The 14,607-nt window shown below is 41.8% G+C and overlaps 2 protein-coding genes across 5 annotated transcripts in view; one reads left to right on the forward strand and one right to left on the reverse strand.

Moving 5' to 3' along the window:
- Window positions 1-5,378, reverse strand: part of CLDN10 (claudin 10) — a 70,201-nt gene extending 64,823 nt beyond the window's left edge. The window contains exon 1 of the mRNA XM_046941332.1: window positions 5,264-5,378. Within this exon, the coding sequence (XP_046797288.1) occupies window positions 5,264-5,363 (100 nt within the window). The 5' untranslated portion in view covers window positions 5,364-5,378. The remainder of the gene's footprint in view (window positions 1-5,263) is intronic.
- Window positions 1-14,607, forward strand: part of ABCC4 (ATP binding cassette subfamily C member 4) — a 225,174-nt gene that overhangs the window by 45,611 nt on the left and 164,956 nt on the right. For 3 of the 4 annotated variants that reach the window (XM_040699617.2, XM_046941333.1, XM_046941337.1), the window contains one exon: window positions 574-670. The exons of the other annotated variant lie outside the window; for it this stretch is intronic. The gene's annotated coding sequence lies outside the window, so the exon portion shown is untranslated. The remainder of the gene's footprint in view (window positions 1-573; window positions 671-14,607) is intronic. 4 annotated transcript variants of the gene reach the window in all.

Raw genomic sequence — 14,607 nt, forward strand, 5'->3', positions numbered from 1 at the left:
CCCCGTCTGCCCGGCTCCCAGCTGTGGCAGTGGAACAGGCCCTGTCTGCTAGGCCCTGTCCTGCCACCTACCTGCCGTGGGAATCCATGCCCTGAGAAGACATTGTCTAAATCTCTGTCCGTTCGTGGCCAAAATTATGGTAGAGCTGACTAATCGGCAATCCTGTCAACACATAGTTCATATTATCTGATTTTTACTAATTTCGAATGAACGCATTTGGAAGTATATGCAAATCATTCCTTCTGAGTGCCGCGCTACATGACTGAGTACAGGCACGGGACAGGAAAATTACAAAAATATAATGGTAAGAATATACATGAAACAGTAGTGTAGATTTTGAAGATGTAGTCCAACTGTGGCAAATTTGCATATCAAAATTGCGTAAGATATTTTGGCATAAAGAGATGATATAAAAATTATAATGCAAATGAGTTAATGAAGGACTTCCCCTAGCACTATGTTTTGCAGATCAGAAAATATTTTCGTGCCTCTACAATATTCCACCTGGTAACGTCTCTCTTTAGAGTTGCAACACTTAATCAGATCTCAAAACTCTCCACATTTCTTATTCAGCCTAGCTCACAAGAAATGGTGCAGACTCATCTCTTCTCCCTGCCAGCCTGCTGTGGTACCAGGCCTCTGGGATGCTATCTCTCCACACAGGATTTAGGTAAGAAGAAAAATAACACTGTTACCTTCCTGCACCAGTTCCCATCCACACCTCTCTCACGAGGATGCCTCCACCCAGGCTGCTTCCCACTGTGGTGTGGTGGGGAACCAAACTCTCTTCTGAATAACTTCACTTGTTGGGCAGGTGCTGTTCTAGGGACTTTTGCAATGCTGTTAGTCATTCTTTGCCTGAAGGCAGTAGAAACATATCTGCTCACAAGAACAGATAGATTTTTTTATCTTCAGTAACAGATACTGAACATGACATGCAACACCAACCTCTCCTGCTCACATAAGGCCCTTTACCTTACCACTTCCCCAACAATGGCTAGGTGGTTTCTGCTAAAGCTGATATACAGAACAAAGAACTATGCATACACGCTTAGGCATCAGTTCCTGTGACTTGCATATATGATCCTGAAAGCAGAAAGTGGTAGTTTTTAACTCTTTTATGTCACTAAGAAATTCTCTACAATAGGGCTATGAATATATTTTCTTGTCCCTGCTGACATTCCAAGTCCAAGTCATGCAAGATACACCTCTTTATCATTTGACCCAAGGTCCAACACCAGCATTTTGGTAGATTCCTCTTGCAAAAGAGCCCAGTATTGCTTCTGGGGACAGCCCAAAGCGCTGGATTCTTACTCCAGCCATGTTTGTCTCAGACCATTTCCTTTACAGAAGGAGAGGACTCATGGAGTTATATATATTCTGCTTTTCCATTTTGAATCTTGCAGTACTGTTTACTCTGCTGGAAAGCCCAGACCTAGTGCTTCACACCACACATATGAATTAGCTTTCAGGCCTGGATGATCTCCAGTCATTCTTTCAAAGAAAAGCCTATTGAAGTACCCCAAAAGTCCCACGCCTCTTCATTTTTCAGGTAGCAATGCATTAGGCCAAGCCATGATTGATGGCAGATAATCCTGTCCAGACCCTGAAAGTATAAAACTGAAGACAAGATAGCATTGTTCAGGCAGCCTTTCTGAATGTTTCTGCCTAGCAAGCCAGTGCCATCAAGCTTGCCAGGAGCAGTAAGGTGACTACACACATCTGCCTCATGTCTCCAAACAGATCAGGTGGAGAGCATGTGTGATCAGCCAGAGGCACAGCTCTTGGTTTGCTGGTATGTAAATAGCTTGCCATCCAGTTGGACTTATACCCAGAGCTACAGCTCTTTTCTTAATTCCGCCTTTGCTGCTAATTAAAAACACATCCAGGCAGTCCATCATCCATGACTCGCACACCTGACTGAGAACCACTTAACCACATTAATGCCTTCTAAAATTGACAGGATCCAGTAAAGCACAATCATGGTGCTCCATGGGCTGAGGCAAGTTTCACTCATCTTATAGAAACCAGCAGATGAACACAGTGCTGAGAGTAGCCGGAAAGCTGGCTATACAGTGAGGCTTTGGTCCTGCTCAGCACTGCACTGTTAGTAAGGCAAGATACTGAATAAGAGAGGAATTGCTATGCTACATCTTGATCACTGCTCATTAGCTGTCTCCCATATGCATTACCGGTCCTTGTTGTTGCAGTACCTTAAAGTCGTCTCATTTTTATATACGTCCCAACCTGAATTAGATTTCAACCACTTCTCCCTTTCACTGGGGCTAAACTGACTACAGTCTTTCTTTGGAGAAGGTATTTGTTTCTGATTTAATGGATGAAGCCGTAGACTGGAATGTGTTACTGAGCAGTTTGCTCCAAGCATGGTTTGTTCAGTATTTAAATTCACTGTCAGCATCCTGTGTCTCTTATTTTGCTTGTCAAACAGCCGTTTAGCACTGACTGTTCTGGAAACAATTTTATACAGGAGTCAATACATAAATGACCCACAGTTAGTTTTTAAAAACTAAACAGATTAAGCCCTTTTAGCCTCTTACTCTTTCATGAAGTATCTTCTTGGACTTTCAGAAAATTTCTAGGGCTCTTTTCTGCATCGTTTCCAATTTTGAAGCATTCTTGTCAAATTACAGGCACTAAAATTGAAAGTTATAATCTGGTATTTCCTATACCAGTCTCTTTACTCTACTTTTTTTTTATCCAGAAGAATCTCATTAACTTTATTTTCCATGGCACTGCATTGAAAACTCATATTCAGTTATTACTCTTGAGTACTTTCTAAAGGCATGATTTTCCAGAACTGGAAATTGAGCAATCCCCATGTGTCATTATCTGATATATCACAGGGAGTGTATTAAAATAAAGTAATATTTGATGTCAATTATATTAAAGAAAGACCTGCTGCCTTATCATTCCAAATGAAATATAGTAATAAGATTTTTTTAAAGAAAAGCACAGGAAGTCTTGGTGAAAGTACTAGTCCTTGGAAATTAAGAAACAAGGCCATCCTAAGCAATCACTCTTGCACATGAACAGCTGCTTTGGCACAGTAAATCCAGTCCATTTGGGAACAACTTGTTGAATGACATTTTGTTGTGGTATAACCTGGCAGCAGCTCAGCACAAAACAGCTGTTTGCTCAGTCCCCCACACAGTGTGATAGGGGAGAGAAATGAAAAAAGGACAAAGGGATAAGACTTTGTGGGTTGAGATAAGGACAGTTTAATAAGAAAGGTTAAAAAATAAAAAATAAAAAAACAAGTGATGTGCAATGCAATTGCTCAGCCATTCCTCAAGCAGCAGATCCCATGACCCCAGCTCCTTCAGTTTTATTGTTCAGCAAGATGCCATATGGTATGGGTTATCCCCCCAGCCTGTTTGAGTGCTGGCTCTGTCCCCTCCCAGCTCCTTATGCACTCTCATTTCCTCACTGGCAAAGCAGCACGAGAAGCTCAAAAGTCCTTGATTTATTGTAAGCATTGCTCAGCAACAACTAAAACATCATTGTGCTGTGGATGTTATTCTCATCCTAAATCCAAAATACAGCACCATCCCAGCTACTAGTAAGAAATTAACTGCATCCCACCTGAAACCAGGGCATCTTCCAACATTAAAACTTACTACTCCTTAAGATTTTAAACCCTGGAATTATATCAGATGTATCTTTTCAGATTTACTGAACATCCTTTCCTGTTCTGTGCTCTGCTTAATTCCACAAAAGTAGCCAAATGTATCTCATAGTGCTTGAAAAGCAAAATATTGCAACGCTCCCACAGTTTACTATGGGGAATACTTGAGTCAATGCTGTGGTTTAATCTACTTTTGCTACTAGTGAAAAATAAGTGCCTTCTTGTGAAAATGCATTTATCGTTATATACATTGTGCTACTGTTGGTAGTTTACTGGTATAATTACATTTGGCTGAGGAAAGGAAAGATGAAGGTAGGAATGGGGGATGCTATCACTGAGAAGCTTTTGGAAGAGTAGCTGGGAAATGAGAGTTTTATTGCTGAGAGGCTAAGCTTTGCCAGGGATGATCACTGTGCATTCCTATGTGGTGCCAGCTTCTTAGGACTCCAGGAGTAGAGTGCATGTGAGAAGAACTGTGCCTTCTCCCATCTGGTCCTTGGCCCTGGGCTGAGGAAACTCTCTTTTTCCTCTCCCTCTCCCCACCTCCTCCCTCCTGAAAGACAAGCTGTTGGCAGGACCAGAAACAGGGGAGAGGAAAGTGGAAGATGGAAGGGGAAGAGGAAAAGGGAGAGGAGGACAGAATTCTGCAGTCAGTCACTGTTTGGCGCTGATCCGTTCCTGAATATGGGTAGCCACTGGTACACTCACTGGGTCAATGTCTAGGGCTGAAGTCCATGTTAAACTCATAGTAGGAATAACAGCTTTTCTGTTACGTACCAAAAACGTATTGCCTGCGTTTATTGCTCCTGGACATCCTGAACCAAACCTCAATCCTCGCTTTGGGTGACTGAGCTGATCAGCACTGTGCTGGAGCCAGATGGGAAAGAGCTTCAAAAACACTGCTACTGTCCAAATCCATATGACCTTATTGTCTAAACCATGTTTCATTTAGCAAACAAAAACTGTCCTTTTCTCTTTCTTTAATATCGAGCTCTTTATTCTCAGGTAAGGGGTAGTTTGGCCTGGAAACTTTTACATTTTTGAGGAAGGACTCTAAAAGAGAAGACTGCAAATAGATGTCAGGCAAAATAAGACTGCTGACATAGCTTCAATGACTCTAGAACAGAAAACATTTTTTTTCATTTGGGCTGACAATTACAATCCTTCCAGTTCTGCATCTCCCTGGCTATCATTGGCCAAATTCCAGAAAGCAAATGGTTCTCAGATTTGGAAGGGACTAAGTGGAAACCTCTTCTGTAACAATCACCCTCTGACAACAACCTCTGGTTTCCTATCCATAGCCTGTAGATTTCAGCAATGGTGAAAAACATACTCTTTGCGATGTCTGTTGTTGTTCCAGTGCAATACAATTCATCTTGATAACTTGCACAAGAAAGTGCAATTCCTTAAAGGTCTCATTGTCTTACTCCTTGCTACTGATTTATAATCTTAAATCACTGATCTATTTGGGATTTGACGGAAGTAAGAGCTGTATTTTTACTGAGAAGGGCAATTGATGAGTAATTACTGAACTGCCACCTCCTCAGCTCTGGAAATTTACAAAATCTCATTCAGAGAAAAGAGAAAAAACACATTTTAAAGTATTTATTCACCTACCACGATCAGCTGCATTACATACATACTTCAGAAACCTCTGTCCAAAGTCCAGCTCCAAGAGAAGAGCCTCGTTCTGCCATAGCTCCAGTGAGATCAGCATAGCTGCTGTTGGTGTTAACACCTTCCACAGAGCCGCAGTTGCTCATGTGTTTTGTTTTCCTTTCATGTTTCCTCCCCATCTCAAGTTGTTGAATACTAGCGCCACTTCTTGAACACAGACAGAAAATGTTTTGAAAATCACCTTTATAAAATGCACTTTTTGTCTTCTCTAAGTGAAAACATGGAATTCTCATCTTTGCCGTTGAGTAATTTCTTCTGATAAAAACTAAGATGAGGATGGAACTAGACATGAAAACAGTGATATAGGAATTAAGAGCAAAATACTGATTTGTGGGATATATGCTGCTCTAAAGGAAAGGAGGCAATTGTTTACAAGTCCTTTTTGCAAATAGATTGTACAAAAATAAGGAAGGAAAATGTGGCTAAACAAGAAACCATTTAGGTCAAAGTGACTCACACTGATAAAGACCACCTAATATAGGAAAACTAACCTTGGTAATTTGACCTAAAAAGTAAATAGCTATGAGATTTTGAGTCACTGTGGTAGAATTAAACTAGAGTATTTTCTGAACAGTAATTTAAACATCAGGAACTGATGCAATTTTAAATTTGGTTTTGAAATGTATTCTTTTTTAGATATGGCTCTGGGGAATAACCTTAAACTAAGTGGTCACAAGATGAATCAACTTCAGATAAAGGGACAAATCAAGCTAGTGTTGCAACTAAGCTCTGTGATTTTGAAAGCAGAAGTTGTGGTGAATTCATGGGACTTATCAGTTAAATCATCTCCATTAAGAAGTTTAGGGATTTAAATGCAGAGTAAGTCTGTAACTTGCAGCTATGCAAGAGTGAAAAAAGAAAAAAAAAGAAAAAAACAGCTTTAGACTTACTGGGAAATAGAGAAAAGTGAGTTAACAGATCATTTTAATCTGCTAACCTACTTATCTGTGGTTCAGAATGCAATGAAATACTATTAGGGATGCCAAAAAGCAAACTGAGCCAATGCTCACAGCGAACTTCAAAGTAAATGACAAAAGGTGTTGAGATGTATGAAATAAAAGAGAACAAAGAAAGAAAATACAGATCAGCTGTATGGAAAGAAGGAAAAAGATCTTAATGATATGTCAACATTAACCCAAAACAGTTGAATACAATAAGGGACAAGTGTTATGTGGCAGCATCCAGTCTGGCATACCTGGGAAGATGCCTGAATTTGTTCTGTATTGAGTGGGGAGAGATGAGCACTAAGAATGGGATTTGTAGCACCAGAAAGTTGTAGGGTTAAGGCACGTGTGACACTGTTAAAAGAATATCAAAGGTGGTCTATAATGTTGTCTGTATCCTGTGGTTAAGCATCCAATTAAAGGCTACAGTAGGGTCCTAGTGAAGCCTGGATCAGTTCCGTGCTTAGCATGTACATAAATTATACAATGGGATATAGATGACTGGGTCACCACTTCGATGGCAAAATGGGGAAGAGGAATCAACAGAGAAAGCAGTAATCAGTTTTGAATAATGGTATATTAATTAAAACTGTCAGCAAAGAAGTGGAAGTCTCTTCATCAACTTGTGTATAATGAACCTCCCAGTTCCTGTGTAACTCCTGCAGACTATGTGACCAGTGGATTATGGAGCAACTGGGAGGGTGACACACTTCCTCCCCCAGCTTCCAATGCAAAGTTTGTGACTTCAGACATCAGGCCTCATCCTGTGGTCCAGCAAGTAGGGGGCTTAGTTGGATAACGAGAAAACTAACAACTAGTCTCACCTTTAAGTTTTTCTATATTGTATGTTGTCCAGCATAACAGGATGAAGAGCTGAAATTGTTTTAGTGTGAGGGACCATCTAAACCAAGACTGATGTAGAGAGTTAATGTTTGCATTATCTTTGTCCTTCAAAATCAGTAAAGTGGAAAAGCTTCCATTTGTTTTGCTCTCTAATCCTAATTAACATGAACACTTAGTGGGACACAGACTCCTTCTGAGATGTGCAAAGCTTGTTGGGATTCTGCAGGGCAATTTTAAGGCAAAAATGCTACACGGACTTCATAATTTCCAAATAAATGAGGAAATCAATACCTTCTGCCATACAGTGCAGAACCAATCTGTTCAGGATGCAGATCTAAGCTCTTTTTCCTGCAGCAATGGTTCAGTACCTCTGTATCTTTCAGGTTCCAAAAGGTGCTTGCACCATGACCATGCTGCTGGAAGCACTTCTTTCTCCCAGGGTCTTGAGAGAGTCATTGTCACTAGGACAATTTAACGCATTAAAAATTCATGCATCTCTAATGACTGGATCATCTGCAAAATCTCGTAATCTAATTTCCAAATGTTTCAAAGTAACAGAAGTTCCATTCTTTGCTGGAAAGAAAGAAAGAAAGAAAGAAAGAAAGAAAGAAAGAAAGAAAGAAAGAAAGAAAGAGAGAGAGAGAGAGAGAGAGAGAGAGAGAGAAAGAAAGAAAGAAAGAAAGAAAGAAAGAAAGAAAGAAAGAAAGAAAGAAAGAGAGAGAGAGAGAGAGAAAGAAAGAAAGAAAGAAGGAAGGAAGGAAGGAAGGAAGGAAGGAAGGAAGGAAGGAAGGAAGGAAGGAAGGAAGGAAGGAAGGAAGGAAGGAAGGAAGGAAGGAAGGAAGGAAGGAAGGAAGGAAGGAAGGAAGGAAGGAAGGAAGGAAGGAAGGAAGGAAGGAAGGAAGGAAGGAAGGAAGGAAGGAAGTCTTTCAGTTACCTCAGGGCTCATATGGAGATCAGGAGATCAACGTTTTTGCTAAAAAGTTTGACTTAACTTGTATTTGGAATCTTACACTTTGGGTTCCTGAAAATGGTATTTGCTTTAAAATATTTATCCCATGCGTTGCATGAAGATTCAAGCGGACAGAGTTCTTCCACTTGACAGGAAGTAGTACTACTCTCTACGTACAACACAAAGAACCCAACCCCTTTAAAAGGTCCCACTCTTGAAAACTTTGTTACAGTTTTGTTGAAAAATCTGTAATGGTTTTAACTCAAGCTTGTTACTAAGGTGTCAACCATTGGGTCTGTGGACAATAATGTAATGTATCTCACAAAGTATCATAGAATCACAGGCCTGGGTTGAAAAGGACAATGATCATCGAGTTTCAACCCCCCTGCTATGTGCAGGGTCACCAACCACCAGACCAGGCTGCCCAGAGCCACATCCAGCCTGGCCTTGAATGCCTCCAGGGATGGGGCATCCACAACCTCCTTGGGCAACCAGTTCCAGTGTGTCACCACCCTCTGGGTGAAAAAACTTCCTCCTAATATCTAACCTAAACCTCTCCTGTCTCAGTTTAAGACCATTCCCCCTTGTCCTATCACTATCCACCCTTGTAAACAACTGTATCCTCTCCTGTTTATACACTCCCTTCAAGTACTGGAATGCCACAGTGAGGTCTCACCAGAGCCTTCTTTTTCTCCAAGCTAAACAATCCAAGTTCCCTCAACCTATCCTCACAGGAGAGGTGCTCCAGCCCTCTGATCATCTTAGTGGCCCTCCTCTGGACCTGTTCCAAGAGCTCTACATGCTTCTTGTGCTGGGGGTCCCAGGCCTGGATGCAGTACTCCAGATGGGGCCTCACAAGAGCCAAGTAGAGGGGCACAATCACCTCCCTCTCCCTGCTGGCCACCCCTTTTTTAATCCAGCCCAAAATCCTGTATCCTATAGTCACCCAGAAGGATATGGACTAAGATCCTAAACCTACAAAAGTATATTGATTTTTTAGCAATTACACTGCAGTGCAATCAAGTCGATTGCCTTAATGGTAAGTATCAGCAATCACTATTGCTCATGTTTGGAAAGCCCACAGACTTAGTCATGCAGACATTTACACTGCATCATTTAAACTAACATAAGGCCCAGGCAACTCAGTACCTCTGCCAGTGTCAAATCCAGGGGATGTTGTTCTACCAGAGCTCTTCTGGGAAAGCATCCAAAGTCAATGTCTTATACAACCAAATGCGACAGGAAGAGGTAAGCTTATTAGGAATGTATTAATGCCACAAGCAAGAGCAGATAAAACAGAAAATAAAATTATCCTGTTCAGAGGCATACACAGTTCAGTGAAGCAGAGGTGAGTGATGTCGTCTTGCTTCCCACTAGCTAATTGTGTTAGCCAGTGCCATCAGACTTATATCATCTTAATGCAACTACATTACATTTTCAGGGCTCTTGTTTGCCTGGGCGTGTCCCTGCTTCTTTTATTTCTTCAGCCATTAGCAAGTGGCTCAACACTGGCACCTGAGCATCCATCAGCACCACTGAAAGTTGGTACAGAGAAACTTATGGGACAAAGAAGTCATTCTCCATATTTAATGGCCTTTACTGTCCCTTCCTGTCCATCTCTAACCAGCCTGCATCTTGGACACCCACTCTACCCTCATCTTCTCCAAAAACTGCAGTGGTAACATAATTCAGAGAGGCCTGATGACACGAGATGACTCACTAGTTGTCCTACTCCCATCTAGTTTCAGGCTAGCCTGTATGCAAAAGAAGGAAACACCATTCAGCATAGTCTGTGTCACCTAGATGGCATAGTCACCTCTTTGAAGCATCTCTTCTATTTATTTGTCACAGGGTTGCTTGTCTGTGTCCCTTACTGCCTGACGCTTGTATCTGTGCGCTAGTAGGCAGGGAGGTAGGAAGGGAGGAAGTACTATCCCACCCGATATGAGCTGAACACCTCATATCCCCCCAGCCAAGTGGCTGCATCCAGGCTACTTGCTGGGAACACTCTGTGGCAGCTCCCCACATGAGCCTGGCCTGGCTGGAATTTGGCACTGTCCTAATCCATGTCCCTGGCAATGCTTATTTTATTGGTACAGCAGTGTTGCTCTGTGGAGGCATCCCTTGGCAGGAGGGCATCAGGATACACGACCGTCTGTGTTAGCCATTCCCGGGAAAGGATGCAGACTGTTGCCCAGCCCACTTGCTTTGGGGAGGGAAAAATGCTTCCAGGATTCTTAGGAATGCATTCAGTTTGCCAGAGCTGGCAGTGGGGAAAGGTACCATCCCTGACAGAAGGGAAACTTTGCTTTCTCATGTCTGAGGAAAACAATCTTCATGGATTTGTCCTGGAAGAATACCAAAGCCTGGTTTTAGCAGAGAGCTGTACCTGAAACAGGCTGTGAGCTCATTCTGCAGTGAGGGTGAAACACAAGAGCAGCCTAGAGGCACTGCAGAGGGCCGAGATATGTCGTTTCATCCTTAGGGCTTTCTCATTAGGTGGTTATGTGTTGTGCTACCCATGTTACCTGGCTGCGTTGCCTAGGCTGAGCAGGCTGGAGCTGAAAGCCTCATATAAATAGCATATTTCATTCAGGAGTCTCCTGTGACGGGCAAAGCCAAGAATCAAATAATCACAGAATCACCAAGGTTGGAAAAGACCCACAGGATCACCCAATCCAACCATCCACCCATCACCAACAGTTCTCACTAAACCATGTCCCTCGACACAACGTCCAAACATTCCTTGAACACCTCCAGGGTTGGTGACTCCACAACCTCTCTGGGCAGCCCATTCCAGTGCCTGACCACTCTTTCAAAGAAGTAAGGCAAGGAGGCTTCACCGGACAATTTCCAAATCTTCCAGACTCCTGGCAGGCAAGACCTGACTGACCTTTTGTATGCCAAATTTCTGAGTCCTCTGCAGCAGTCTGAGCATAACAGTTGCCACGCTGTGAGGCTGGGAGCCTGCCAGGAGCATGGGATTGCCATTCTTCAGTGATGGTTGTAAGGATCTGGCATTTTCCCATGGCCTCAGTGAGCAGAATGGAAATTATCTATCTTGGCTATCAGCAATGATACCCGGCTTTTGCTGGACTGCAAAAGTGTCTTGCTGCTGATGGGCATTATTGCCCAAAGTTTTCCCTTCTCCTGGGTTCATTTCCATACCTCCAAGGATGTCTCCTCTGCCCTTCCGTAGTCTCAGCTCTTCTGGATTTGGAGCATCCAAAAAGAGAGGGACATCCAGGCCTCCTGGCAAAGCCAGGGATGGAGTGAAACACGTGGCTCAGGGCAGGGTGGAGTAGGGTGGCAAGAAGGTCCTGCCCCATGCCAGCATTTGGACAGACTAGGCCTGTAGGAGTGGGTTCAGTACAGCCTGCCCCTGCAGGGCTGCCAGAAAACCCCTGGGGAACAATATAGAAAGCTGATAGCCTACTGCTGCTCATTTTTCATATCATGGTTAAAAATACATGCGCATGAAGCATGTATTTAATGCTCAAGATGACAGTGTTTGGAGGAAGCTTTCTTTTCAAGCAAGTCCCCACCGAAGCGACACACATGAAAATCAGGCAGTTGGTCTGTATGTTCTGTGTGTGGGCACAGCAGGAACAAGTGACTCATTACCCTGTAATTCCTCAGGAAAAAAAAAATAGTACTTGTGTTCAATTATATAATAAATATTTTTACTTTCTGGGGTGTTTCACATGTTAGATCTGGATTTGGGCAGGAGAGGAAACCAGCCACAGAAGCAATTGTGTGTAGGCTGCTTAGGGCAGTGGCTGGGTCTATATCTATGTAAGAATATGTGCAGTGCATGCTTTTGATCTTGATTGTATCCTCTGACTAATACAGCAATGCACGTATATCATCTTAAAAATCTGCTTACGGTAAAAATACAAAGGTGAATTATTCCAGTAACTGTGCAGATGTTACTGATAATTTGTTTTAATGTGAAAGAACGTGAACAAAGCAGAACTTTTACTTTCAAAGAAACAACAAAACGGGAAAAACCCAAATACTGTGCTAAATTTCAAAAGCAGAAACTCTCCAGGGAAGGAAAAATCTAAAGTCTGAGGATGCAGAGTAGAAAAGTAAGTACTAAAAACTATGGGAAAAGATACTGTTACTACTACATTCATTAGAAAAAGTCTTGTTCTGAACACACTCCATAAAATACCAAAGCTTTATATTCCAGCAACAAATAAGAAACATAAATGAGACCAGAATTGTTGAATTACATTATACACTGCTTCATTTAAGCTTTTAGTTAGTTATGTCTTTGGCCTGTAAAGTGCCAAAAATTGCTTTACAAGATCAGAAAGAGTGAAAACCTTTAAACCAGATACTGCCTAAATCCAATGATAAATACAGTAGTCTTGGTCTGAAAAGCCACCATCCTGTTTGACATTTTGCCTTCTTTTTTCTTCCTGGTCACTCAGAGCCTTTCTTCCTTGCAGTCCTACTCAGGACAACAGTGTGCAGAACATTCCATGCTGGAAGAGGTATGATAAGCCCTCAGGGTTGAGTTAGAGGCTCATCGGGATAAGGTAGGAATATCTTCCATGTGCCATCCCATTTTGGCTGAGAAAAAATGTACCCACAAGTTTTGGATGCACTGGTTGGAGTCAGTTTAAAAAGAATGCATGAATTGATAGCCTTAGAGGAGCTGAGAAACAATGTCTGCAAGTCATGGAAAAGGCATGTTGATAAAAAGACAAGTAGTGATAAATTCAAGTGTGAGCCCAGAGAAACAAGCGCAGTGAGAGATTGATTTGGGCCTAGTAAAATCTAAATGAAAAACTTCATGCCTTACAAATTCTGGGGACAGGCAGATGTGCACTATCTGGTGCTGAGTCAGCATGGAAAGAAAGAGAGGAAAAGACATACCAAATAGAAAAACTTTTCTGAAGGTCCCTCAGATTAGAGTTTTCTTTAAGTACACTACAGAATGCTCAGATCACAGTCTTTTATGGAAACAAAAATAATTCTGGCAATGCAATTTGGTCTGAATTCACTAAATTGTATTTAAAAAATCCACTTTGAGAAAATCAGCAGAGGACAAATCATAGAATCATAGAATCACCAAGGTTGGAAAAGACCCACAGGATCACCCAGTCCAACCATCCACCCATCACCAACAGTCCTCACTAAACCATGTCCCTCAACACAACGTCCAAATGTTCCTTGAACACCTCCAGGGTCAGTGACTCCACCACCTCTGTGGGCAGCCCGTTCCAGTGCCTCCTTTCCTTGTCCAGTGACAAAGAAAATATTATTCTTAATGTTAAAGAAAAATGGTTTTAATTGTTTATATAAAATAACTTGTCCAGTCTGGAATTTATTTTATGATTAAAAATATAAAGTGCTCAGATGCATAAGCTGGAAAAAAAAAGCTTTCTCCAACTCCAAATTAACCTTTTCTGCGCAATTAGCATCAAGTCAAAAAAAGACTCATTCACATAGGTTTACCAATCCATCTTACCACCAAAAGAGCAGCTCTCTTCCATCTCCCTCACAGCTTTGACTCTCTATCTTCTGTCATTTATTGTTATTTAATTGTGCTGCCATTCACGCAAGCCAGGGCTGAACTGTGCTGGTTGCTGCATGACTAGGTAGCAAAACCTTTAAATTTACTGTTTCGGTAAAGAAACTTTTTAGATAGGAGACATAAATAGAAAGAATTTAATCAAATCTTTATCACAGTGTAGTCAACTAGAAAAAATAATGGTTGCCATGGCAGCTAAAATTTCCCTATTCAAGCACTGGGTGCTGTGATAGTTCACTGGTCAAGTCACAAACTTGACAGTCTGCTACTACAGATTTTGTCTCTGGCCTTAGGAATGTATGGTAGGTTTCTTTCTTCTCTACTTGTTCAGCTGCCACCAAGCTTAGGTGTGGTTTTGTGTCTGCGTGGTTGTTTTCCTTTTTAAGTTGAAATCTGATGAAGGACTGTCCATATTGCTTACATTTGTACAAGTTGTGTCTTCCCTACATATGCAGTCTACATAATGCTTTTAGCATCAGGTTCTACTAGGATGTGCCTAGCCTAAGCATTCAGCTTTATGATCTATTACAGTTCTCAGCTTGAAGTAAAACACCAAGCTTGTTACTCGCTACTGTAAGGCAGTCTCAGCAGAAACTTCAGTGCATTTATGGAATTAGGCTGTTTCATATCACCACTTTGTTGATGGGTTGTTTTTTTCTTTGTGGTGAAGGTAGCAAGGGCTGTATCTGTATGTTTCTTTTGTAGCGTTGTCACACCTTTAAGGAAGGATCAGTTATCTGAAATGTCACCTGGTTTGTATAGAAGCGCCAACATGTGGCACATCCGAGCTGGATTCCCAGCAGCTTGAACTCCTTCTGAGTGTGAGCTGCAGGGATGCTTGGTGATGTATTTCATCTTTGGACTTATCTGAAATCTGAAGGGTTATACAAAGAGTGGGAACAGGCTTTGGAGCCTACAGGGAACCCAGTATGTTCCTTTTTTTTTTTTTTTTTCCCCCCAAGTCCTTTTTCTCTTGTTTACATCTTCTGCCTCTCTCTAATTT

The sequence above is a fragment of the Gallus gallus genome, chromosome 1, assembly GCF_016699485.2.
Source record: "Gallus gallus isolate bGalGal1 chromosome 1, bGalGal1.mat.broiler.GRCg7b, whole genome shotgun sequence".
In the NCBI taxonomy this organism is placed as follows: Eukaryota; Metazoa; Chordata; class Aves; order Galliformes; family Phasianidae; genus Gallus; species Gallus gallus.